Here is a 27,546-nt window from a genome sequence, read left to right on the forward strand (position 1 = left end):
TACAACCTCTTGGGCCAAAATCATAGCTCAATACTCTAAAATAGTTACATATAATGCTAATTTTAGATTCGGATACATTTCAAATGTGAATCATTAAAAAAAAGTATGCCGGCACCACCCATAGTCACTGGGCAAATATATTAGATATAGACTTATATATATATATATATATATATATATATATATATATACGTCCGTGAACGCGATAACTTGAGTAATTTTTGTCCGATTTTGATGAAATTTGGTTTAAAGGTGTAAAGCGTGATAAACTTCAATGAGTTCGCGAACCAGCACGATCGGACCATGGGAACGGGGCTTTAGGGGGGGTTTTATGGGGTTAAAATTGGTTTTTCTCACTTTTGACCACCAAAACACAAAATTTCCCGATTTTTCTTTAGACCTTTTTAAAGAGATTAAAAAAACAAATAATTTAGTATATAAAAGTATTTTTGTTCGATTATTAGTAACGGAGAAAATTAAAAAAAATTGTAAATTTAAAATTCCCATGTTATTCTTATGGAGAATATTGTCAAATGTTGTAATTTGCTTGTTTATGGATATATTTTTATCTAACTTGGCAAATTTATTTATTTTGTACTAAGCTATCAATATTTTACTCAAAAACACACTTTATTAGTTTCCTTGTAGCAGCAAACCTAGGTACTCGTTAAACCTAATGTTATTAAAATATATTTAACTGAAAATCAATTCAGACAAATGGAAATTCGCTTAGTCGGCAGGTTTGCTGCGGCGGGGGTATTTATTATAAGATCATAAATCAAAAAAATTGTAGTAAAGTATAAATCCATCATTAATCTAATTTTGATGAAGTTACTAATCCATATCTTCAGGTGTTTCCATTTTCAGTAAATTTTGATTTTTAGTGGCTATTTTCTCATTCAACCCCTATAAAATAACGGAAAATTTGATTTTTACAAAAGCGGCTTGAACAATTTTGATTAAAGTTTAATATGTCACAGTCCTAATTTAGCTCTAAATAAAATGGCACAACACAAGTGATGGTGTAAAAATTACGGTTTCAAAGTTATTGAATTTTTTGTGATTTTTCCCATAAAATATCATAGTTACTCACATCGCTTGCCCATGATGGTCGACAAACTAATGGGAGGAACTATATCTGTCGGATTGCTGATATGAATTGTTTTAGTGTGATCAATATTAATTTGATAAATTTACAACAGCGCATGGTCCCTCTGGGAATTTCCCTCAACCAGGGGGCAACCAATAGTATCTTGTTTCAGAGATCCTCTTCTAACAGCATTGTTCATGTAAAATTATTTAAAATCATTGTTAGTAGGAAAATGTTTTACAAAACTTGCAGAGCATAGCTGGAGCTATAGTAGACTGCATGAAAATTATCTGATGAAAGCTGTTGCAATGTTGCGTCAAAGTTTCTACTGAAAATTTTTTACTAGAGAAACAGGCTTTTGGACCCCAAGCGCAGGAGCGCAAGAGGCTTTAGGTTGGAAAAGGTCGCAAGGAAGAGAAAAACTCCCCTGGAAGGAAGGAAGGGGTAGGGGGCACAATTAACTGCCCGACCCAGTTATCAATAATTATTGTTCTGTGTCTGTTTTTGGTTAACAATGTTTTTGGTTTATGAATATCATAAACCAGGATTTGAACCTCAGGACTTACAAAAAATAAAATGCCACTGGGACATCAAAATAATAAAAGAACAAAAAAAGTAGAGTAGTCACAATATTTGCTATACACAATGAAATGAGCAGAGATGACTATTCCTTTCTACATGTATGCAAAATAGATTGCATTAAAAAAAGAAACAATATTTTAAAGCATAAAATCAATTTTCACAGTTTTATCAAACTATATTAGTGTTAATACTAAAATAAGCAAATGGAAAGCAAACACATTGTTCATGGCCAGCGCAGTAATCAAATTGCTGATGTATTCAGAAATAGAAAGACAAGTGCCCTACATTGGACTGAATGTTGATGTAAACTTTTTGGCATTGAAATCTTGATTTACACAACACCACGTTCCAACACACGTGTACACAGTGTCAAGTACAATAGCTGTAAAAACACGCACATATTTCGCACACAGAGGACACTTGCTTATGTGCGCTGTCAGCTATAGTATGTTGTGTAAAATATATTTGTGACAAGCAAGGAAGAGTCTAAAATAAAAATTCTTCCATTCAGTTCATTTTAACTCTGTACAAGCTCACCCCTTGCTTTTTACAGGCAATAACGTCTGTGGACGTAGTCCACAACAATGCTTCTTTGGTTTTCTTGTCTATTGTCATAGTCTCCTCTAAAACAAGGCCGCAGTTAGATTTATTTCATCCTATACTATTGACGTATGGTCAAAAAACACTTTTTACCTTCCCCGTAGCAGCAAACCTAAGCACTCGTTAAATCTAATGTTTTTTAAATAGGGAATAAATATGTATTATTTATGGAAATATCTTAGTAAATATGTAATCAGACAAGTTGAAATTCGCTTAGTCTACAGGTTTGCTGTGGCGGGGGTATTTTCATTTAAGCAAGGTTTTTTGGAAATAATTGCTACCTTGGGTCTAGAAATGTTATTGTCCGTTCCCAATATTTAGGCGGTTTAAGAGGAAGTTCCCCCACCACTTTTTTCTGCTCGCAGTTGATTGCTGTTTAGACAAATCTCAGCTGTTGAGGTATGTTTTAATGGTAGTATCAAGACGTGGGGGTAGATTTCTTCCCCTAACTTTTTTTATCGAGTAGGTATAGTTAATAATAATCTTTGCTTTCCTCAAGCCTGTTTGCCGTTTTCCAACGAGAGAGTATTTTTAATCTGTTGTCGCCTCTCATAGCTAGTTTCTTATTTAAATGTACTCATCACTATTCTTCAGATTAGCCATCTTGTTTGTCAGTTAATTACATACGGACAAAATTTACATTTTAAAATGTATATAAACTATCGTAAAAATTAGGTGTGTCTGTTTTTCCATCATTGAAGACTCACTTGACAAATGAAGATGAATGTTACACTATGTGCTACAGTATTGATTAGGCCGCTAATATTTGGTATTAATTTTGTCTTCTTCAATTAGGGCTTTGCATTAGGCCTCATGCCAAGATGAGATATATTGGCTGGCCCCCATGAAAGAGAAACTACAATATTCTAAAATCTGAAATCTATTGAATTTATTCTTAGACACGATTGACCAATTCAAGCACCAACTATAGTATGAACATTAGTGATATTGATATCCTCCATGAATGGTGCTGTGCATTTATTCTACAGTTCCATTGCTTTAAAGAACACAGCCTTCTATTTTGCATTTGTCTCATTGTGAAGCACAGAATACACTAAATATTACTGAATAAAAACTAGGTTTCAAGGAGAGGAAATGATAGTCATTTTTAACGATACTGTTTATTTCGAAGCTTAGCCGACTTATCACAACATTGTGCGGCAAGTAGGACCCAGTTGGCCTTATAACACAGAAGGTAACCTGATAGAAGACTAGGAGAAACAAATAGAATACAAAAGTAGAAATTGTTTAAAGTGCTCGACGCACATCACATTAATTGTTTCTTTTCCGAGTAGCGTATACATAATACAAAACTGTATTGTTGATATTAGAAGTCAATTAAGTTACAAATTCTCTCAAATATAGTGGAACTAATCCTAAATACACTATATGGCAACATTCTTAGACATAGAACGAGTCCAGAAAAGAGGTCTGTTGACTTTTTATCAGTATAAATAATTTTCAAAATTTACAGAGCTGTAATACATACGATTGAAAGACACAGCGAGACGTTTCTAATATATTGATGGATAAAAAGACAACAAACCTCTTTGTTGACCACGCTAACTTCTAAAACTAAAAGAGATGCTACTTATTAAATAAGCCCTGATCATCCTATAGAAACACATAACTTCATACAAAATACTAAATAGCCTATATACCAACATAAATAAACACCTAGCGTAAATACCGATTGGTTTTGTTGTTTAAGCTATTCAATGAGGCCCGGGAAAACATTAAACAACAAAACCAGCGGTTAAATTATCCAGAAGGCCCTTTACAAAGTCAATAATTAGCAATAAAACTAAACACACTATACATCACACAAAATATCATTTTAATGAATATTTATAAATTACAGAAACCAAACAATATTTAACAGTTAAATATAACAATAAGTATGTTTAGCTTGGAACGTAATATTATAACAAAAATAGCACCACATTACATGACTGTGGAAACTTGGATTTTAGTTGCCAAGGAATTAAATTAATTCTATCCAGAAGGCCCATTTTCTTCCTTGGCATTTAGACTTTTTGGTTTTTATAATTTTTTTATTAACTAAAACTAGTTTTTAGTGTTCAATAGTATTAATAAAACAGTCTAAACATTTTTATACCTAATTAATTAGGCTTAGTTTTGATTATTTTCCTACACTACAAAGAAACTTAAAACTAAGAAAAAATAGCTTCCAGCAGATCCGAGTATTATTGTTCCAAAACTTGGAACAATAAAAAATTAGTCTTATAAATAATCAATTCTATCTATAATCTAAAATATTCCACTATATTTGAGATTACAAGATGCAAATTTGTGCATTCTTTGTTTTGAAATCTTAGTTGTCCAAAACAAGATTGAAGAAAAAAGAAAATAAAATAAAGATAAAAGGCAGAAAAAATAATTTAACATAAAGTCAGCAGTTAAATAAAATAAATAAATAATATAAATTAAATTATTCACTATTTCAACCTTCAAATCACTACATTTTGTAGAAAATAAAATCCCGAGTCTGATTACCAAAATATTTTCTATAAAAACTTAAATAATATCAAATTCAGAAAAAAATAAATATATTTACAATAAAAATTCTCATTAGTACAAATTTTGTAAATGTAGTGATTTGAAAATGGATTCGTTAACTGAATGGAATTGTTCATCGCTTCAACTTAAACATGGCTATAAAAATGACTCATAACCTATAATTATATTGTGCCGAGACGTCAACATCACAATAAATAACATACAGCCATCATATCAAATCTATATACATCGCAGTACAAATAAAATAAAAACCAGTACAGTTGTGTTGCAGCATTCATAATGTAACAATTCAGCAAAATTCATGTGATCATGTATGCTACTTGTTCATGTTCTTCCTTAATTCTCAATAATTTTTATAAAACTTCTTACAGTAGCTGTAATTTACAGATCTTTTACTGTATTACTTTACTATGCAGCAACCCAACTGACAGAGTGTATACTAGTCTTTGGAAAGCTAAGATACGTATACAAAGATGCGAGCGAGAATTGTCAGGATCATGAGGCCTGTGCGGAGGCAGGAGCATTAGGAGGAGCAACCTTAGCAGAGGCTACGAGAGGAGTTGCCTCGGAGTTGGTGGCTAGATGGTCCAGCGTCTTCTCAACAGCCTTCAATCTCTTACCCAGACTGGTGATGCTCAGGATTGCAATCTGCAAGTCGACATTGCTTTAGAATATTGTTTTAAATCAAATTTTGAAAATCTTATAAAGGAGTCAGCCATAATCCCTTCATTTATGTAAAACATGTTATGATTTACAATGAGTCGTAGTTAAGCTTGCTTAAAAAGGTTGGGTATTCTACAAAAATCGGTAACCAACACTAGCAAACTCTTTTGGTGGTCCAATTCAATTTACAGGTTAAGAATGGGATGAACATTGATATTGTTAGTCAGACTATTAGCCTTGGAAAATATATATCTCTAAGTATATTGAAAACTTTCCTGAGTTTTGGCAAACTTTTGTTATATCTCAACTGAAATTGAATCTTTGCAAAGATGGTAAAAAATATGGTTTTTTGTTTCGTATAGGGCTACTTAATTTTTTATTGCTTATAAATTTCATGTTGGCCTACTAGTTACAGGATCATCTTATACTATGCCAGTTTGTGTTTATATTCACCTAATGTATACAAAATTAATTTATGCTAGAGCGGATCACTTTTCTAGTTTATCTTACACGTAAGCAGCTCAGGACCCACCTGCAGACTTTTGCTGAGTGGAAGGATTGCCAGTAACCACCACAGCCAGGCAGGGCCGTCGTCCAGTGTTGACCAATCACATTCCACCTCCGGCATCTCTCCGAACGTTCGGTAGATCTCTTCCTGTAGAGCTCGTGGCATCTTGCTGAACCACCGCCGACCCTTGGCCAGCACTCGTGAGTGAAGAACCTCCATATCTACAACCAATAGAGGATTAATTAAACATGACCATGGCTTAATAAGTGATACAAAATCTTGAAAAAAGGAGTCTGTTATTTAAATTTTTAAATTTTAAGCAGTTAAATTTGGCAAGTTTGAGAGAATTTCTGTGGAAATTTTTGGGTTAGTATTTTAGGATTTTTTTAATATATTAACGATTGAAAAAAAAAACAAAATGGATGACTAGGGCTACAATTAGTCAAAATCAATGAAATGCTAATGAACATTCTCTCATTTTTGTGTGTATAATGAAGCCATTGCTTAGCTGGATACATTTCATGGAGGTCAGAGGCCAATGTGGACAAGCAACACAAAGTTGAAAGTCCAACCGCTTAAAAGTGCCGATTACAATGTATTTAAATTGTACTTTAATCATTAAAAGGCACCTTTGATATGTTGTTGGCTAATCGGAGTGTCAGCTAGGAACCTTATCTGGGCTGTGTCGTAGCCGTCCTTCTCTCCTCGGGAGACGACTTGGAATCTCCGCGTGCCAACAGTTGTGAGAATAGAACAACCATCAGGCAGCAACACCCAGTCCTCGATCGTCAACATCGTACCATAGTCTGCAAAACTGAAAATAAACATACACATGAATAACTTGCACTGATGAAGTAAAAAACCTTGAAAAATTATTCTATGTCTATGGTTAAGGGTTTGATCTATTTCGTGAAGCAAAATAATATAAGGACCATTAGTTTGTAGTCCGTTCACAAAATTTGGACAAAGAAAGTTCTTCCACTACTTCTTTTGCTTATAGTATATGATGAGCTACTTATTGCTGATGAACTATTGTTTTAAAGGTATGATTCAAGTGGAGGAGGTAGATTTCTTCCCCTAAAACCGCCTACATTTGTTGAATGGAGTATAGGTAGTGTAGTATTGTACATAATTCATTCTGAGATTAATTTCAACCCCTGATCCTGAGATTTAGTGATGTACGATTATGAATATCAAATTACAACTGGAACATTTCACAATTCCCAAGCCAAATAATCATTGATATAAAAAAATTCTTCCCAAAAATTATTATAGAGTTAAATTTTACAATAAAAAAACTCACGTTTTTTTGTTTTTCCCCAGTTGTACGCAGGCGGAGATTGCAAACTGTCTTGTGCCGGACTCGACACACCGTCGTATCATCCCTCTATAGCGGGGCTCGTAAATGAACAGCGGACATGGCACTGTAGGGAAGGCGGTCGTACACACAAACACAGGCACCTCGGGTGATCTGAACACACAAGTAAATGATGTTAAAAAATATTTATAAACATGAGAATTAGATTGACAAACAAAGTAGTCTACATAATTGTCCTTCACAAAAGTTGAAAGTGGTAATGCTTTGAAAATGATTCATTCTAAAAAAAATTATTTGTGACTATTTGGTAGTTCACTGTCAAAAAAATTTGAAATTCTCTTACAGTACAGTTTAGTTCATCATGTTTTACTAAGAAGTATTCATGAATAATACCATCGTTCAGTAATACAAATAAAATAGTTGGTTACTAAATTTGAACACATAATTATGTATTTCAAATGTATCAATTCATTTTTTAAGAATTTTAGATTGTTAGGATATTTTTTGTTCTGGTAGAAGTCTTAGTCTTAATTTAAAAAAGGGTGTTCACTATGGGTGATTTAATATGACATCAAACAGTACTCACAAAAACAATACAAATAATATTAATGATCTGTTTAATGTTCCTTCAAAAAGCAACTCCAAAAGTTGAACCCAACACTACTTTAGTACTGTAGTTTGCAAACTAATTTTCAAAGTACCGTAGTTTAATTAACACTACTATTTGTAAACTAGGGCTAGGTACATATGCTTGTTATGTTATTGAATCAAGTTACAATGATATAGCAATTACCGTTCTTGCTCGTCCAACTCTTGCCGATGTGAAAGCAACCGTGAAGCATAGACCTCAGGTAGACCTGCCATCAGTGCTTCTTCCAGCCATCTCGTTACATTCTTGGAGTTCACACCAACAAACTGCAAAACACAAACAGTTGTAACAACAGGCATTTATGCACTAATTAGAAAAAAAATTTTAAAAACTGGTAGTATACTCTTGAAAAATTCAACGGCTTATGTGAAAAACAATGATCAAACTAACATAAGTTTTGATTTCTATACTACTACGGATTTTGGTATATCATGATGATGTGGAAACAGTGAAAACACATTTCCTACATATTGAACTTCTGAATTAGACATTCACAAAAAGACACTAGGATCGAAAATTCAGGTATAAACAGATTTTTTTGGACAAAATTTTTAAGCAAGAATCTTCATTACTGGTACATTATTTATCAATGGAAAAACTTATTGTTTCTAAGTTCTGTTCGGATTAGGCGACATTTCTTAATACCAAGACTCTACAAGTGTGCATCTTTTGGAAAAAATTTAAAACAAAACTTTAACCTTAGCAATTTGATAGTGTCCCTGGACATATGTATTTTACCTGGCATTCAGAAGCACTACCAAATTGCCATAGCTATTTTTTTTTTTTGGTTGTTGTTTAAAAACTAATTAACCACAAATATCAACTCACATTGCTAAGGGAGGTCATACAGAGAGGGCAGGCAGTACTGTAGTCCATACAGCGTTCCAGACACATGGCACAGTAGGAGTGACCACACGGCGTGGTGACAGGACGCCACAGAGCTCGGCAACACAGGATACAGTCAAAGTCTGAAGGATCTACAGCGTTCTTGTCAATCTGCAACACTACTGGTCTTCGTTCCTGCTCTGAAACACATCAGCTGATTAGAATGAGTTAAATTAACACCTTGATGATTTGTTAAAGGTAGTCTAATATGTCCTGGCATTGGCAACATGTCAGGTAGTAAAGAATACCCAAAATTGGTTGATGGGAATATGGTCAATAGTAAACGCAAGATGCTATGATTTGCTTGAAAAACCACCTGCTGATACCAAGTTAATTTCAGTCTGAGGCGGTCGACACACGGGAAGACTGAAACCCAACTAAAGTTGAACCAACTGTTTTGTGACGCGATTACGGTTGCAGTTGCGTTGGTTACATCCGCACACGGGCGCGACTATAATTGAGTTGAGACAGTGAATGAGTTCTAATTTTGTTATAACGATACTGTGTAGGCCTACTGTGTATGGTGTTTGAAATGAGTAATAGAGATGAAAAAGACCTAGTGTTTTATAAACAATCAAGAAAGCGTAGAGTAGAAGGTGTTGGGTACATCCTTATGTTAAAACAAATATTTAATGTAGGCTCTTTGTAGCTGTTGCTGCATTACAAGAAACAGACGCAAAATTTCAGTCTATGTACAGGATGTCAAAAAGTGCTTACGAAGAGTTATCGCAGTTGGTATACCTGATCCTTGAAAAGCGCAATACAAATATGCGAAAAGTTGTTCAAACCAGGCGACTGAAATCACCTAGCAACCGGCAGGTCCGGTTGCTTAACGACTGATCGCCGACTGGTCCTCAACTGGTCGCATCGCAGTCGCACCGTGTGCACTGTCCCACCTAACTACATTGGTCGGGACGTAGGCGACTAGTTTGTCCAACTGGTTGCCGATTTCAGTTGGAAAACAGTCTTCCCGTGTGTCGACGGCCTGAGAGTTTAATTAAGAAGTTGAATGAACTAAAGAGAATCAATAGCAAAGTGTATAGGTAGCTTTAACATTAAAACTTAACTTAAATGTCACATTTGAATTCATTACCACGCATTTCTTATGAAAAGGACTCTAGTATGAAGCAACTGCATTTACTGATTAGATAAGTCTATCTCCTAGGCTTGGTTATTTTAACAGATAAGTAACAGATTACATAAAATTTAGATAACCTGGTAAAAGGGCTTACATAACAGCTGGATGCTGATAACAAAGAGACAAAACTGTACATTACAGCTAGGTTACATAACTATATTAATACTCACTTTTTAACCTATTAACTTCTTGGAATATCCTATCAAAGATTTTATGTAATCTCCTATTTGCTTGTACTTTTGGAATGGTCTTCTTTTGCATCTGAAACAAATATTTACAATAAACTTACTGAAAAACTGTGATTTAAAGTATGGGTATGACAAACAGTTAATCATATTTTAACCACGTTAAACATGTGATTTAATAGCTGTAGACATTAAATGATAGCAAGAAATATTACTATTGAATACTATTGTATACTATTGTAGTAAAACAAAGTTACACATTGCGGAACCCGCAGATGACCTTTTAGGTCCAAAAAACAAAATGAAACTTCTTTTTTGCCAATCGGTGATGGCAAATGACTACATTAATCGTTTTAACGACATATCTACCAACCAATACTGAAAAACTGATATTTTCAAACAATCCATCTAGTTTATACTATAACTAACCTAAAGCTCCAGACTATATAAAAAAAAATATCAGTTCACTGGCAGTTTTTACAAATGTTGTTTGCAAATATAAGCTGTCTACAGTTTTCCCCTCCTATAAACACAACTATTTGTGCTATATGAGGCGCCGTAGGAATTTTTTTGTTTATTACGGTATCATCAGACAATAGTAAAACAGTGACTTGACAGACAATCATAAATTTATTATAATACAGTTGCTCAAATTTTGACTAAAAGGACGAATATGAGATCTAAAAAACTATTTTGAAGCAAAACAATTGACTTTTAATTTTGACTCCGTTGTAATCATTTTCTACTTGCAGTTCTCAAACCTACCTGGTATTCGTCCTCCCCACTAGAGTTGTCTTCACAGTCGCTGGTGTTTACGGGGGGTAGGAAATGCGAGGGGGAGAGGTACGGGGAGTTCCACCGACTCTTGACGCATAACCGTCTTCCGCTCATACTTGTAGGGACTAACAACCTTTTCAGCGACTGCAACAACAATGACAAACATTTTACTAGATCAAAATACTTAGCCTAATAAACCAGTCAACAATCTATATTTTGAAACTCAGAAATGCGCTTGTAATGATGTAAGCAAAATCAAAGGACATGTTGACAACAACTTAAATAAATATTGGCCCTGATAAGGAGGATATATAATAACCAACAAATATAGAGCTAAATTAAGCATTATTCTTTTCATCCCTAAAGAATTTTAAATATTTAAATTTTTTAAATAAAGAAGAAAAGCTAATTTTCTTGTAACACTGAATTATTTATCCAATACTGAATTAAACTATACTTCCATCCTCAACTCCCTGGCTGTTAGAATTCTAGTACTGTACTATACCCAATGGTAACAAATTGTAAATGGGAAAAAAGGTTCTGAAAAATATATTTTTATTTGTTAATAAATATATCAAAATAGCCATGATACAATTACAGAATAACAATTACAGTACTAATATTCTGCCACAAAATAAACGCTCAAGCTACACAAAAAACATTCTAACAAGTGAATTTCCATACATATCACCTCTTTACATAACAATCGTAGCAGATAGCAATAACGAGTCAAAGATAGGTCAGGTTAGGTTAGGTTACACAAGTGTCATGCTGTAAGCATTATGTGAACCGATGCATTTATGTAAGATGAGCACTAGTGTGTGTGTGTTATATAACCGTGGACTGTCCCAGAGTTGCTCTATGTTCCATTTAGCACTGCTGCCTAGTGTCTGCCTCGGCCTCTGTCTTATGTAACTGTTACTAAATATACTGACTATTCCTCAACTCTGGCCATTTCGTGAATTTCACCCAGACTGAATGGAAACATGTTTACCTAAGAACACTGTTGTGATTTTGTAAAAGAGATTATTGAAGGGTTCCTCAATCTATGATTATTTTTCAAACTTGTTTCCCATCCTACATCAAAGCAAGAATTTTTAAGGTACGGTACACTATATTTCTTGAATCTCTAGGGGATGAAAAAATCAGCTGAAGTCAACTACATCAAGCTGAACATTTTTCACTAAAAACTTAATACATAAATAATAATAATTTGTAAATAAATAATAAATAATAATGTATTTATTATTTACAAATTAACCTGAGCAACGCCAAGTTTTACTTCTAGCTATAAAAACGTAGTTTTTTTTTACTTCTAAACCAATTTAAGATTTTTCAGGTTTTCAGGATTCATAATTTTAAAATAAACAGAGACGGTTATTTAAAAAAAAAAATTTACTAAAATATTTAAGAAAATGACTTAAAAATACTAGATGTAGAAAAAGATTAAAGCAACAACAAGTTTATATTTACTCACAATAATTATTTGTAATTGAGGGTTTTTCATTGAATATTCTTTGATTAAAATTAACGTATAATCCAATATTATAGCGTCAAGTCAGCTCAATGTTAGTTTTAAATGTTTTAGAGGGGTAAACTGTGTGAACTGAATTAGCAAGGGTTTGAAATCAGGTCAAGGAGGATATTTGGCGCATCTCAGTGATCTTGGAATCGTAAAACAAGGTCTCACTTCTAGGGTGAACAAGATTTACGGGCATTTATTTCACACCACGCATACGCCTGTATCCCCACCCTTGAGTTTAGAAGTAGAAGATTTGCTTGAATATTTTCCTCAAAAGTTTTGCACCGGAATTACCATATCTAGCAAGTTTGAAACGATTTTAGGATAACATTAAAAATCATATGTCTCTATGTCAAACAAAGTTTAGAAAACTGAATGATCTGAATTTTTTTAACAGGTAAAAAGAACTGTGCACATTTGCAAACCTTCGAAACTGAACAAGTTTATAAAATTATTGTCCATTCCTCGGTCATCTTTTTAAAATAAAAATCGTGTGAAATGTTTTGTTGGCGTTGGAAATGTAATATAGTACGGTAATTCACCTGTAAAACACTAGATTCAGTGTTTTCTCTGATAATACATATTTCATTGCATAGTTTTCTCTTAACCATTAGCGTATTCCATGTCAAAATTTGCTAACTCACCCCGGTAAGTTCGTTTCTCATTGTTTCTCCATTGTGGTCGAGGGCGACACACAGGGCGAACGAGACAAACGCCTCCTCATGTTGTCCAAGGGCGGCCATCACAACACCTCGGCGATAGTGACCCTGAAACAACGTTTATTGTTATTTTAATTCATCCCCATAGTATTTTATTATATTCTTTGGTTTTTAAATGCCAAAATAGCTTTAAAGGGCTTTTAACTGGCATTTAATTTTTTTTTTAAGACAACACAAACAATTACAAAAATTATATTTTTTACAAAATTACAGTTCCAAACAGAGGACATGCCAAGAGCTACCTCTGAAATAATAGATTTTGGAAGTAACAATTTATGGACTGCAAAAGAAGGTCTACTTGTTTGAACTTATACTTTCAAAAAGCTGCTTAAAGTTTGTCTAAGCGTTGATGATGGTTGCTCTTTTTTCTTACAAAGTAAATTTGTACCTGTAAATAAGTTATGGTTAGGGTAAGAAATAGTAAACCAAATAAATTATCATCCTGTGTTTTGTGTGCAGAGTTCTTTAGCACAGAGAAAGTTCTTTTTGCCAAAGAATACCAAATTTTTTGGGTACGCCTAGATGGATAGCTAAAGATGTGTTAGTTTCGAACAGCCACAGAGTTAATGGCATTCATTACTAATGGAGATGGCAAGGTAGGAACCCTGACCTTGAGAACATAAACCCTGCAAACCACCAAATTGCCCCATGGCACATAAGGAATAGTTCATACCAAATAAGCCAATTTTTGTTTTGCCAAACCAAATTTTTCTAACTAGCTGGACAATGGGATACCCCCGGGTGGTTAGGCTGCCAGAGAAGTCTAATAAATACATTACTAAACTTACACCTCTGACACCAATAATAAGAAATTGTATCGCTTGGTCTCAGAGAAACATGTGTTTTAACTACCGCTAAATCCTTGAGAGAACCTATTGTCTCGTATTTGTTTATAGGTTAACAAATTGAACTCTGCAGTAGAAGATGTTTTCCTCAATATGACCATGAATATTCTAGGAAACTGACTAATCAGGACTTTCCCAGACGTTGCCACGTTGGGAATACTGTTGCACCTCCTACCTATATTGAGGATAAATCCCAAAGAAACTTATGATTGAATTAAACATGTTCACGTAATTTATCAATTCTTCCTAATTTGTTAAGGAAAATTCTGTAAATTTGTTTGCATTAAACCCCAAATAAATAAACACTCCTCTAGTCCTACAATACTGTAAAATTTGTTCTTGAGAAGGTTCAGATGTAGGGTATATTTTAGTTTAAAGACTTAGACTGAACCCTTGAAAATATGTCCTGTCTTTTATATGACGTACTGACATATAATTCAATAAATAAACTACTGCACAATGGAGAAGATACACTAACACTACACATGAGGATCCCTTTAAAATTACTGTATGTATGCGTTGCCACATAAGAATAATGTATTTCTTTAGTTCATTGTTCCTTCAAGGTTCCACAAATTCTTCAGAAAATATAATTGTTGACTGGCTGCCATCTAAATTAACATACCAAAAAATTGGTTCCGACTCAAAAAGATAATTAGATTGTCAAATGTTTGCCAGGGGAGGGAGGGGATTTGATTTACTAACCCTGGTGATAGGGAACACCTTCCTGGATTTTTTTTATTCAGTCGTTTCTGTATCCCTCAATCTTTTACCCACTAAAGATTCTCACACTAGAAATCAAAAGGATAACTTGTAGACCTACAGTGAGGAAAAAAATGAGGACAAACTTGATCATTGACAGTACTGGATTAGCAACCTTGTGCATTGACCTAGACTTAGAAATACATGACCGGACTATTGGAAAACCTATTGATTCAACCGGTTTACTGGGTAGAAAAACTGACTTCTTGCATTTTTTTTATCGGTTGGAATGCAAAAACCACCATGCCTTGGCATCAAAGTAACATGTTTAACCAAGGTGGCTGGCCATACTTTTTATATACTTCCTGACGGTTTTTGTTTCTCTTTTTTTACAGTGATTCCCCAATGAGAAAGTAATACATTAAATACTACATTTATGTTTAACCTGTAAAGAATCTTTATAAAACACCTCAATGGAAAAAATGAAATAAACAAAATGAAATAACAGTCAAACTATGGAATATCTCTCATGCCAAGAGTACATTACAGTAACTCAATAGCCATCAACAATCAATCGTTTACATTCTATCTATCCAATGAAAATTCTATTACTCTATTCACTTTACTTGATTGAAACTACCCATTAGTATACAAGTAGAGAGTACAACTACTATAACATGTGTGTGCATCTATTAAACCTTATGCATTAGTGTGCGTATAGTGTGAGTAACCACATGTAATCAACAGTATGTGTGTGTGATCCTGTTTAAGTGTGAGTACCTGATCTTATGTGAATGAAAGTGTGTGGGTAATCGTTGGTGTAAGTGTGTGTAATCTTGTGCAAGTGTGAGTCTAATTATACCAACTTGAGGCTCGTGTAGCCTTGACAGCCTACATGTAATGTAACACATTCCGTGTATTACTTGGCCATAATTACACATTCATGATGTAATGAGAGAAAACAATGTCCAGATGATCTTCAACAATACAATTGCCTCTTTCTAATTTACTATGATTGGATTGACGATTTATTTTATAGCTTGGATATTCCAGAATATATTATCAAACATTCTACGATTCATCAAAACATAGTATGGTCGAGTTAAGGTACCAAAACATATGAAAGTCATTGGCGTGAGTAGCTAATAATGAACAAGTAAATTTGACATGTTTTGCTAAGAGGTAATAAATTAGAAATTAAGTTAATCTCTTTAACCAACAAAATAAAAACAATGTTTTAACAATGCATTGTTTTAAGACAACTTATGAGATGCAAACTTGGAATGTCATAAAATAATTTTTTTAAATATTGAAAATTTAGTTGAGGTAAAAGTTTTCCTCAATATGATAATGAGTGTTGAAGTGGTTAATGATAATTTCTAAGCAAATTGGTTGGTTGAAATCTCACAAACCTAATCTTTGGATGATTCCAACCATGACTAACTAGTCTTGGATGTAATATTTTACAGTGCAATTAAAGGGTTTAAAAACATTCAATTCCTCTAGCTTCAATTGGGTTTCCTACAACTCAAATCTAAAAACTTAATTTTTAACTAAATCAGAATTTGTTGTCACTGTTTTACAAAATTATAATTTTCCTTGGAAATATTTTTAAATGGGAGAAGAGCATGTATTTAAATACTATATCCTCTAACACGCATCTCATATCTTTTATATTGTACCCAAAAAATATTGCAATATACACCATTATCTGATTCCCACAAAGACTCTGCATGTCTAGTGCTGAAAATTCTATGGTTGGCCTAGTGTTTAGAATGCTATTATGGTTGGTCTAGTGCAAAAAGTTGTATGGTTGATCTAGTGTTTAGAATGTTAAGGTTGGTCTAGTGTTTAGAATGCTAAGGTTGGTCTAGTGTTTAGAATGATATGGTTGGTCTAGTGTTCAGAATGCTATGATGGTTGGTCTAGTGCAAAAAGTTGTATGGTTGATCAAGTGTTTAGAATGTTAAGGTTGGTCTAGTGTTTAGAATGTTAAGGTTGGTCTAGTGTTTAGAATGTTAAGGTTGGTCTAGTGTTTAGAATGTTAAGGTTGGTCTAGTGTTTAGAATGATATGGTTGGTCTAGTGTTCAGAATGCTATGATGGTTGGTCTAGTGCAAAAAGTTGTATGGTTGATCTAGTGTTTAGAATGTTAAGGTTGGTCTAGTGTTTAGAATGTTAAGGTTGGTCTAGTGTTTAGAATGTTAAGGTTGGTCTAGTGTTTAGAATGTTAAGGTTGGTCTAGTGTTTAGAATGCTAAGGTTGGTCTAGTGTTTAGAATGATATGGTTGGTCTAGTGTTCAGAATGCTATGATGGTTGGTCTAGTGCAAAAAGTTGTATGGTTGATCTAGTGTATAGAATACTATGGTTGGTATAGTGTTTAGAATGTTATGGTTGGTCTGGAAGTCTAGTGTTTAGAATGCCATGGTTGGTCTAGTGTTAAGAATGGTTTGGTTGATCTTTCTCTGTGTTGAGGAACTCCCTACTAAATGTCATAAGATAATAATAACCACATACCTTGACCCAATGAGGCCTAAGTTTGATGGCAGCCTCAGCGTCAGCTAGGGCGGCTTGAGGTCGGTTGAGCCTGTACAACGTATGACTGCGATTGCTGTACACTAGGTGACTCGGTACTGCAACAAACAGTTTCATCAGCAAACATCTCATCTGCAAAGTATTATTATTATCATCATCAATTGAGATGGGGTCGCCACCTGTATTTTAACCTAAATATGAGTGAAGAAATAGAATAGGATGATCTGTGTAGCTTTGTTACTGACTAATATCAGCTGTTTCATTAGGCTGGATCATTTCACTGAAGCCGAATGATAAGGGACAGCTGGGTCCAATTTCGAACCATCAAAAAGCTACTGACTTTTCTCAGGATCGATCCGGAAACCTTTTAATTGTTAGGTGAGCACTATAATAACCATTCAGCTACCCAGCCGATATGAAACGTTACAGTAAAGAATCAATCATCTGACGACGCCAACAAATCTATGATTTGCATAAATAATTTTAAAATGTCCTTGGAAATGTGCACTGGAATAAAGTTTCTTCAGTATTCATCTGTTTTTATGCCTTAGCATGAATTGTCTATTAAAGCATAGATTCAATTTTATTAGCTGATAGCCCTTGATTTGATAAGTAAGTAATAAATAAGGATAACTAATAATTCCTACAGGCCAGCCCCCTTGCACTAAAAAAAAAAAAAAACAGTTTCTAGACCATACAGCTTTTGTCAGCAATTTTTTTTAAACAACATGCATGAAACACTACTTTAAGAGTTGAATACCACATCTGTGTTGTTATATCATAGATAAAACATAAGGGCTTAGTCTATGGTTATGTAAACATCCATCTATGATCTAAGCAGATGATTTGCTTCAGTACTGTACTTCAGAATTTCCTAAGCACATTATTGAGAAAAACACCGTCTTTGAGCTATTGTAGTGATTATTATTTATGAATTTTATTAAAAAGCAAAATTCAAATCCCTGCATAGCCTACCTACATGGAGCTTAAACTTCAATCAAGTTTTTTTAATTTTTTTTATTTATTTAGTAGTTTCCTAAATAGGCCTAATCAATGGAGAAACCTCTAAACGACAAAGTAACTGTTTGTATGAGAGTAAAATTAGAATTCACTTGGGGGTTTGATAAAAATGCTACAGGTTATGTAGAAACTACTGCGTAATTAGCATGTTTTATATTCTTTCAAGTTCATATTTCCTATTTTCCCAGAGATTCCTGACATTTATGGTTGGATTGATTGATTAACCGTTTAACTATCTTTTGTTACTCAACAAGTCATAACCATAAAAAAACCTTTCTCAGCTTTAGGTAGGCCCTTACAGGGTAATTTACAATTATATTGGAAAATTTATAGCTGGGATGTTGTTAATTATTCTTTTATGTTCCTAGGTGAGTTACAACTTGGCAGATTTACAATTATGAACATTCCAACTGTTGGGCCTTGAACTCTATAACTTGCACTGTCACAAGCAGCCTTGAAAACTATCTTTCAAGCCAAGTTTAAGGGGAAAATATCCGAGTGTTTCACATACTTTTCTGGGGGAAATTAGTTTAGGGTGTGATATTTTTACTTTTTACATATATATGTGTTAAAAATGTCATAAACATAACTTAATACGTCATTACCGAACAGTTTTTTTTTTTTTTTTTTTTTAATTAGTATTATAGAGTAAATGCTTGTAGATTCAATTTTGCTATTGCTATTTTTACTCCAAGTACAGTATTCCAGAAAATATTTTCATAGCCACGACTTATGGTGCCACGAATTGGAATATGTTATTTTACAACTGTTTTTTTAAAAAGTCATGTCAGTTAATCTAGTAATTTCTCAAAACAAAAAATATGAATATAGAATCAAAATATGGACTGTTCCCTTAAAATCCTGTGACAATATTTGGCACCTTGTTTTATGAACTAGTAACTAGTCATTAAATGACAGTAGTTTAATATTGGAATGAATTATGGATGTTAAAGTATTTTGTGTAAAGATACAAAATATAACACTTTAATATAATAAATAATAGTACAATTCAAACATTCAAAGCTTAATAATTGTAACCCGTGATCCATAGAGAGAATTTAGTTCATTTTGGCTTGGATTTTTAGGTGCAAACCTTATAACACAACTAGATAAAGAAGGAGATTCACAACCAAGAGATCCAAGGAGATTTATGCACAACAATAATTGTACACATTTCTTCAGGCTAAGGGGAGGGTTTGCACATTATCACTTCTAGATTGAATGTGGAATGCATTGGTCATTGGCGGGATTCACACCCGCGACTTTGGGGACCAAGGTCCGGAGTTCTACCAGTTTGCTTTCCTACAGAAGAAGACTTAATTTAATTCCAATCACAATAGAAGATTAAAGTTGTATATAAATTACAACACTGAAGAGTTTCCTCAAGATAACTCCATAGTGAAGTTTCACACGATAAAAACCAATAAACCTCCATAAAGGCCAACATTATTACGCACAGACACAAGGCAATGGGAGTTTACAAAAGAGTCCAGCCTCGATTTCATAATAATGGCTGTTGGCTGTTGCGATGTTACGTCCCCAGCCAAGGCTAACTCGCCCATAAACACTACAGCCGACAGCGCTTTGTTATAGCACGGACCACGGACCGGCGGAATGGACATTGGACCAGAGGAATGTGGGATGTGGACTGGACTGCGCGCATGCGCTCTACATGTGATCTGCCTCCGCGCATGCCCAGTGCATTAGTGCATATCTTTCATTTGTCACCTGATAAGGCATAAATTGAATACTGTTTGACACCTGTTTGGGTATGAATGGTCTATTGTTTCAAATTTTTCGCTTGTTTTGGCAAGAGTTGTTCAAATTAAGTATTTTGGGTAGATCTATGAGTTGTCTTTTGTTTGTTAGTTTTGGAAAATGAGTTTTAATCTGTTGTTTCAAGTTTGTTTGGGGTCGATTTGTATAAGAACATTAGTTGTCAATAGTTTGACACAAATTCATATTATTTTTGTCTAATATTTGGAACCTGTTTCGGAGAATGTTTCCTAAATGTTTAACAATGCATCTATTTTTTGCCAACTATTCAGGCTTAAGTTGCAAATTTACATCTATAAGGGGCCCAAGTTGTTTTATGTGCCACCTACAACTGTGTGCAATGAAAAACTAAATCTTGGAGACACATACGCCGTACTAAGATACTTGACCCAAGAGATAAATTATTTGTTTTGCGATCTGTCGTTAAATCTTTTATCATATCCGGGCCAAATGCTGTAGGGTAAATGGTGACAAAATTCACGGCGTATCGAAACATTTTAAAACTATTCAGGATGCAAAAATACAAGAGGTATTATTTTCTCAAAATCAAACTTGCCCCCAAATATTGTTCACGTAAGTACGCAGTACTGTTGTAGTTGCCTCTGTTGTGACGTCTCCCGGCAGCGGCGCGCCAAAATACATCTTTGATCCAAGGACAGCGGCTTGGCACCCATATAATAGCATCAACCTGTTACCTAACTGAGCCTGTAATCGCTACCAATCTGTAACCACTTAATTAACTGTGAAAACTATAAGTGAGTCGCCCGGAGGTAGAGTTTTTGTGTAGCAGATAAGCAGATCCAAAAGTTAGTCGCGTAATTTGAAACCAATCTATACTTCATGTTTTAACTGAAGGCATGTCCTACATGTGTGGTATGTGTGTGAGTGCATGTTTTTTACATGGTTGTATGAGCTTTCACTTGTGATAAAGTTGAAATTTCTTGACCTACTGTAAATGTAAGGTTATTTTGATGTGTACCTATGTCATATAATTTCTTACGTTTGTGCTATGATGTCGCATAATTGCATTTCACTTTTATGTTTACAAAAGCTGGTGGAATGCCAAATAGAAGATACAGTGAAGAACAAAACTAGTTCTAAGTATAAGTTTATACGTTGGGACTTTTGAGCCGAAAATAAATTTATCCTCAATGAAAATACATAAAAATATCTTAAATTCTTTTCAGCTTAATTCAAAATCATGAACAAATATTTTGGGAGGTAATTTTAATCCTTTGATGTATGCAGGATAGTTAAAAGTGGCAAGACTGTAACAAAAGCAACCGAAGAAAATTCTCACAAACACAGCCATGTCAACTTGAACCACTATGAGTAAACGTTTCAATACCGAAGTAAAACTCGCCCAGATTATCAGCACAGTGACGAGTGCAAGCTTAGCTTGCGTCATCCTGAATCACAAACAGGAAAACAGGTAATCAGTCGCAATTGAATTGTTTACCTGTAATCGAACATAATGTATTCAGCTGATTCACGTAATTGTGCCTTAGGCTTTAGGTGTGAGTGTAGACTACTGGCAACACATTGCATTCCAATGTTTTACACCAAATCAATTCAATTTCCATTGGCAAAGTGTGTTTGTTGCAAAACAGCTTATATTAATCAAATGCTTATGAAAAACTGATAGAGCAACTTAAAATAAATTGCGGGTTTTTTATCCCTCTATCAGCTATTTGGGTAACAAAAAAATGGAAGAGGGGACCGGCATTAAAACGATAATTTTGACTATTATAGTATCCAGTCTTTTTCTCTTAAATAAAAACTTGCCAGCTGATCCATATAAATAGGATTACTGTACGACCCCGGTATCCTAACTTTCATAGAGTGTGCCACTACAAACTTATATTTTCTCTTGCAGTTTTCATACTAGAGTAGTTGATGGAAAGAAATATGTTGAGATTTGCAATCGGTTTTTAGGTTGGGCGTTTCTGAAAAGTCGGTTTACAAGAGAGACATCTTTGTTTTAAAAACAAAAAGACTATGACAGCATCAATATATTTTACTATTGTTTAACTATTGTTCATAAAAAAGGGAAAAACAAACTTAACCCCTTTTAAATTTTAAAGTTCAACGCCCCTCTTAATGGAAACAAAGACATAAAAATGCCATACATGTCGTTTCTTTATCTTCAGCTATAAACAGGCAATGCAGAGGTCGTCTTCACACGTAAACGTTGCCTAGTTTTATGTGGTACATAAACAAGAACTCGTCTTGAATGCATCTTGGATTCCAAATGCGGTCGTAAAAGTCTAACGACCGACTGTAAAACATGCCGGTAGTTAATTCCACAAACATGTATGGAAACTGTTCGGAAACTAAAAAGGTTTAATTTTTTAGAAATTCTAATGGCATTGTTTTTTTTAAATTTGTGAAGTCAATATTAAATCGTCATACACAATTCCGTTAACAGTAGAAAGTTAATTAAAATTATTTTATTTTTAGTCATTTTTACTAAACTAAAATGGACTCAATGTTAAAATCTCTATATTTTTTCTTTGAAGACAAAGACTAACTTAAAACTATTACACATATTTCTCAACATTTTAAAGATAGATTTTAATTAGTTAAAAATATATAGGCGGACATAACTGTCAACATGTGTAAAGTTGGTATGTTGGCATGTTGGTACGTTTTATCTTCAGAAAACCAGAAAATAGGGCAGCGAAAGCAAACATTGTTACATTGCATTTATTTTCCTACAAGAGAATGGTATAATCAAGACTTTTAAATACAGATGCAAAAGATCGAAAAGGAAAAAATATTATAACTTTTTAATGCACGGTATTGAAAGACAAATGAGTGTAAATTATAATTACATTTACAAGTATAAATGTGTCACTTGAGTTTCTAAACGACAGATTAAAAACAAAATCAAATGCAACTCTCGTATTTAATTAACTAATTACGAAAGGCAATTAATCATTTTTAGGGATTTAGAAAAATACCACGACAAATAATATAAAATGTGACACCTGCCTAACGTGAGACCTTTCCCTATTGCCCCCACAGGGTCAGGTACACCTATGAAAGGATTGTCCACGTCATGCTGTCGGTGTCTTTTGTTAGCAGTCCTTGCTGACGTCATTACCCCCCCCCCCCCCCCGTTTAAAAGTGGCGATGACCTCATTTCCCCCTCCCCACGGCAATTGCGGGATCATTACCCGTAGCTTGTGGGAGTGCGGGCTTGAACAAGGGCATTCCAGAAGGAGTAGTAGGGAATAAGAAATAACGATGGAGTTTTGTTGTAGGAGCTTTATCCCAAACCAGGTCATTTTGGGATCACTGGATAAAAAGGATCGTTGGTCAGTTTATGAGATACAATATACAAAATAAAATCTGAAGGTAGCTGGTTCGATTCACGAGATAACGTTTCCAGAACCAGATGTCATTATTGTGCTATTAATTACTGATGCTATTTAACAAAAGTACGACGTCGGATAGTAACAAGGCCAGGGTTTGAACCGTTCCCTTTCAAAAGCGTTAAAAAATGCCATTGGCGTAGCAAACACATACAAGGTTTCCCTAAAAAATGTCTGAGTTGCATTTTGAGTAGTGATGTGGGCCGGGTAAATACCCAGTGGGTAGATAAATATAAATTGGGTATTTACCTGGGTATTTACCCCAGGCCCGGGTAAATACCCAAAAACTGGGTATTTATAATTTGTATTAAAGTTAGAGAAGATTGAGATGTTTTTTTTGCAATTATTACCCTGTAAGGATAGTAAAATGATAATAAAATGTGTTAAACAAAATTTCATACGGACACTACTAGCATTTTACTTCTCTGTATAATCGCCATAAATACCCAGGTCTGAGCATAAAGCATAAATACCCTGGTCGCATAGTTGCACTGGTCCTGACTACTTATAATTTTTTTTTTAATTTCAATGATAGATAGATGAATTTATTTTATTGAAAGTGAAGAAAAATAATTTGTAAAGTAATAGTTATTATTTAGAAAAACAGGAAAATTTAACCTAGTAGTGGCCTTTGTGTAAACAACTAAGAAAATAATTAAAATTCAATCCGTAGGATGGCAGGATTTAATAATATTTTTGTTCTAGATCTTTTGTTGGTATCAATGGTATAAAAACAAACTAATTTCATAAACTTGTGATACAAAAACTTTTTGGGGACTGACATCGGTTTAACCAGAAAACCCGTTATCCGGACTAGCCTCGGTCCCGAGGAGTCCGGATGAGAGGGAGTCTACTGTACTTTCAGTATTCTGCCATTCTGCCTATGTCAATAAGGCTTTGGGTCTAGCCTTCCAAGCCATTTACACAATACAAATTTTAACTAGATCATAATTTAATAACAGTAGAAGTAGGTTTAGGTTCACTATTTCTCTGATGAGGTGTTGTCTTGATTTCATAACAAAAAAGTGCTAAATTATTCAATAAAAGGTACTAGCAAAGCTTCAAGTTACTGTAAAAGGTGTTATAGACTATCCTAATTTATCATGTAACTAACAACACAATAACATAACAATAACATATTTAGGGGTAAATATGAATTAATTTCAATCGATTTCATAAATACCCAAAATACCCAGGTATTTCTGGATTATGGGTATTTACCCGGGTATATACCTAGGGTATTTACCCCGAGTTTTAAATACCCAGGTATTTTACATCACTAATTTTGATGGTAGGAATTATTTAATGAAAGAATTAATTAAAGGGGTTGCGAACTATTAAACCCCTGAAATAAATTATTTCCAAACCATCTTTACTAAGGTAAAATTGTACGAAATGTAGATGAGCTAGATATTAATTATAAAAAAATAACCAACAAAGGTTTACGTACCAGTAGTTCTAAAACATTATAGTAGGCCTACCCAAATAATCCCGGCTTAGCTCCGAAAATCTTACATCCATCCTCTATTAATTATTAATCCGTCCTCTATTGATTGTAGGCCCAATCCATAACAAGCACAAAAATAAAAAAATAAAACAATTCTTTGTCAGAGTTTTGTTTCGTATTCACAATTTCATTGGCTTGATAGATGTTTTAATTAAGACGAATAACATTCAATAAATAGTGCAAGTTAAATAAAAGTCTCATCGTTTGAACTGACATTTAAACCTCTCTCAGTTGAAAACATGAATTAGTATACTTTTTTAACTACAGAACAAAATAAAGTTGAAAAGATGTTCATTCTATTCTATTCTCATGGCCAAGAGTATCCTTTTTGTAAAAGTACAAACCAGTTTAACTTTTTAATTTTTCGATGAATACGTATTCTAAATTAACACTCAGGAAAGCTAGTAATAGCACATAAACACAATTTACATCAAGAATCTAGTATACCCCTTCTCAGATTCAAAATATAAACACCATAACAGGTAACCCTGAACTGGGCCCGTGAGAGCAACAATGAGATCGCAGCTATTAGATACAATGGTGGTTATACAGGTCAAGAGTGCAGTTACCGTAGTTGCAGCTTTCTCCACCCCTCCACGGCGCGCCAGTGACACACTTTCTAACTTACAACACGACCACACAGCCACGTGAGATTAAATTCGCCAAATTGTTTATTGCTCAGATTCGTGGAGTCTGTTACGTAAAAAAAGGCTCCAGTAGACATTCATGTATTATACTCTGTTCACAAAATTTAGGCGGTTTGAGGGGAAGTTCCCCTATCATTTTTGTGCTTATGTTACTTTTGACTGTTACTTAATCAGCTGTTGAGCACCAAAAGACATTAAAGAAAACCAAAAGACTTCAAAGGTCAAGTGGAGGAGATAAAGTTTTTCACAAAAAACCACCTAAATTTTGAGAACGTAGTATAGGATTACGCTACAATCATTGAGTATGCTACAATGCACGTGTTCATACCCTATTGGGCATTTCATAAATTGTCCTGATTGAAAACCACCCAGGACGTGATTGAGCCATGCGAACGAGCTCATCTTGAAAATGAACGAGCATTTGACATAAAACCACATTAGGGAAGGACGTTTGTCGGGCCAGCGAGTGTATTTATAACTGTTTTTAACTGTCAAAGATAGTCATTAGCGTATTTATTCAGAAATATCACAAATAGCTTTTATGTAAAATGTCAACCTAAATTGTATAAGCCTATTTTAAAACTGAAAATTAATGAGTTAACCTGTTAAAAAAGTTTCTACCCTGGGTAGGTTTTAAGCTTTAACATAACGTATGAAGACTTAGACTAAAGACTACCATTTACAACACAATAAGTTTAAGCTTTCATTATAGTCCTAATTTCAGGTACCTGAGTTGTATGTGCTAAGAGGTTCAGTACTAAAAACTTGAAATTAAACAACTACGATACACCAAAAGGAACGCCGATTTTGTGGTAACTAATTAATAATATTATTCTAATTACATTAAAGCTAACTAAAAAACCGACCCTACTATAATAAAAAAGTTTTGAAAACTTTAAGATACATTTTGCACGTTTTATTAAGCAAGACCACACATAACCTCAACAGTTGGCCTTATGAATGAAACAACGAACACGTGATACAAAGGTAAAATAAAACACGTGAATCAGAATTGCTCCTTCAAAAATAAACCATATGAAGGCAAATACGGTTATATAAACAGCAGAGTAGTCCAAGGAAACTGGAATAGCAGCTGACAAAAGTGACATTTGCTGGCGTCTGAATTCGTCCCCACGTGACCAACAATAACTGATATTTGCCATGTGACTGTGACGTCATACATATGTAATCAGCTGTGACAACAATCACCTGACGTCAATCAACCCTTGTTCCAAGTTGGAATATTGGTTTTTTACGCATATTCCAAGGCGTTATAGCATCACAGCGGATGTTAACTGAAGTAAAAATAGTGCCTTATACAAATTGTTGAATGTTTTACATAAAGGGGACATTATTCGATTCTCTTGAGTTTAATTGTAATGTATTTATTTTACGATAGCATGCAATACAATGTTGTTTTAAGTAAAACTTAATGAACAAAATGGAGCTTTTGTCCTTCAAAATGCAGTACCTCATAGCGAGGCCATGAGGATTTTATAGTGTAACTAATATCAGCACTGTAAGGTGGCTCATCTTTTTGAACAGCGTATCTACCTTACAACAAAACGAAATTTTCGATTTTTTTAAATTCTATTACAGGATTAGGGGTATACCTTTTAATTATGTGGCATTCAATGGGGGATTTATATTTGAAGATTTGATACAACTTTAACACGGGTATGGAATGTCTATTTCTATCTACAGTCGAAGCTATTTTATAGTGAATGCGGACACTCTTTATTTCAGTTAGAGACAAACAGCTGTTTATATAGAAACACCTGTAGACGACCACCTGTCCGTCAGGTGCAGACGATACCTGCCGGAAAGGAGTTACGTAATCTGTCCTAAACGATAAATGGCCATGGAGTATAGATTCACAGTGCGCTGCATATATGTGAAAATTCCAATAATAGTAATAGTGAAAAGGGTACCATGTTTGATTAATAGTAACTCGTTTGGG

General features: G+C 34.1%; 1 protein-coding gene across 1 annotated transcript in view; it reads right to left on the minus strand.

Annotated features, from left to right (window-relative positions):
- Positions 1–3,385: 3,385 nt before the first annotated feature.
- The window catches only part of LOC128994980 (LON peptidase N-terminal domain and RING finger protein 3), a 31,039-nt gene continuing 6,878 nt past the window's right edge, over positions 3,386–27,546 (minus strand). Inside the window, exons 2-11 of the mRNA XM_054419842.1 lie at positions 17,242–17,357; positions 13,103–13,225; positions 10,925–11,080; positions 10,145–10,235; positions 8,780–8,976; positions 8,096–8,217; positions 7,288–7,455; positions 6,614–6,798; positions 6,009–6,205; positions 3,386–5,461 (exon numbers count right to left, since the gene is read on the minus strand). Coding sequence (XP_054275817.1) covers positions 5,309–5,461; positions 6,009–6,205; positions 6,614–6,798; positions 7,288–7,455; positions 8,096–8,217; positions 8,780–8,976; positions 10,145–10,235; positions 10,925–11,080; positions 13,103–13,225; positions 17,242–17,357 — 1,508 coding nt within the window. The 3' untranslated portion in view covers positions 3,386–5,308. The remainder of the gene's footprint in view (positions 5,462–6,008; positions 6,206–6,613; positions 6,799–7,287; positions 7,456–8,095; positions 8,218–8,779; positions 8,977–10,144; positions 10,236–10,924; positions 11,081–13,102; positions 13,226–17,241; positions 17,358–27,546) is intronic.

The sequence above is a fragment of the Macrosteles quadrilineatus genome, unplaced genomic scaffold, assembly GCF_028750875.1.
Source record: "Macrosteles quadrilineatus isolate MER2022 unplaced genomic scaffold, UCM_ALF_1.0 Scaffold_5__1_contigs__length_97177068, whole genome shotgun sequence".
Classification (NCBI taxonomy): Eukaryota; Metazoa; Arthropoda; class Insecta; order Hemiptera; family Cicadellidae; genus Macrosteles; species Macrosteles quadrilineatus.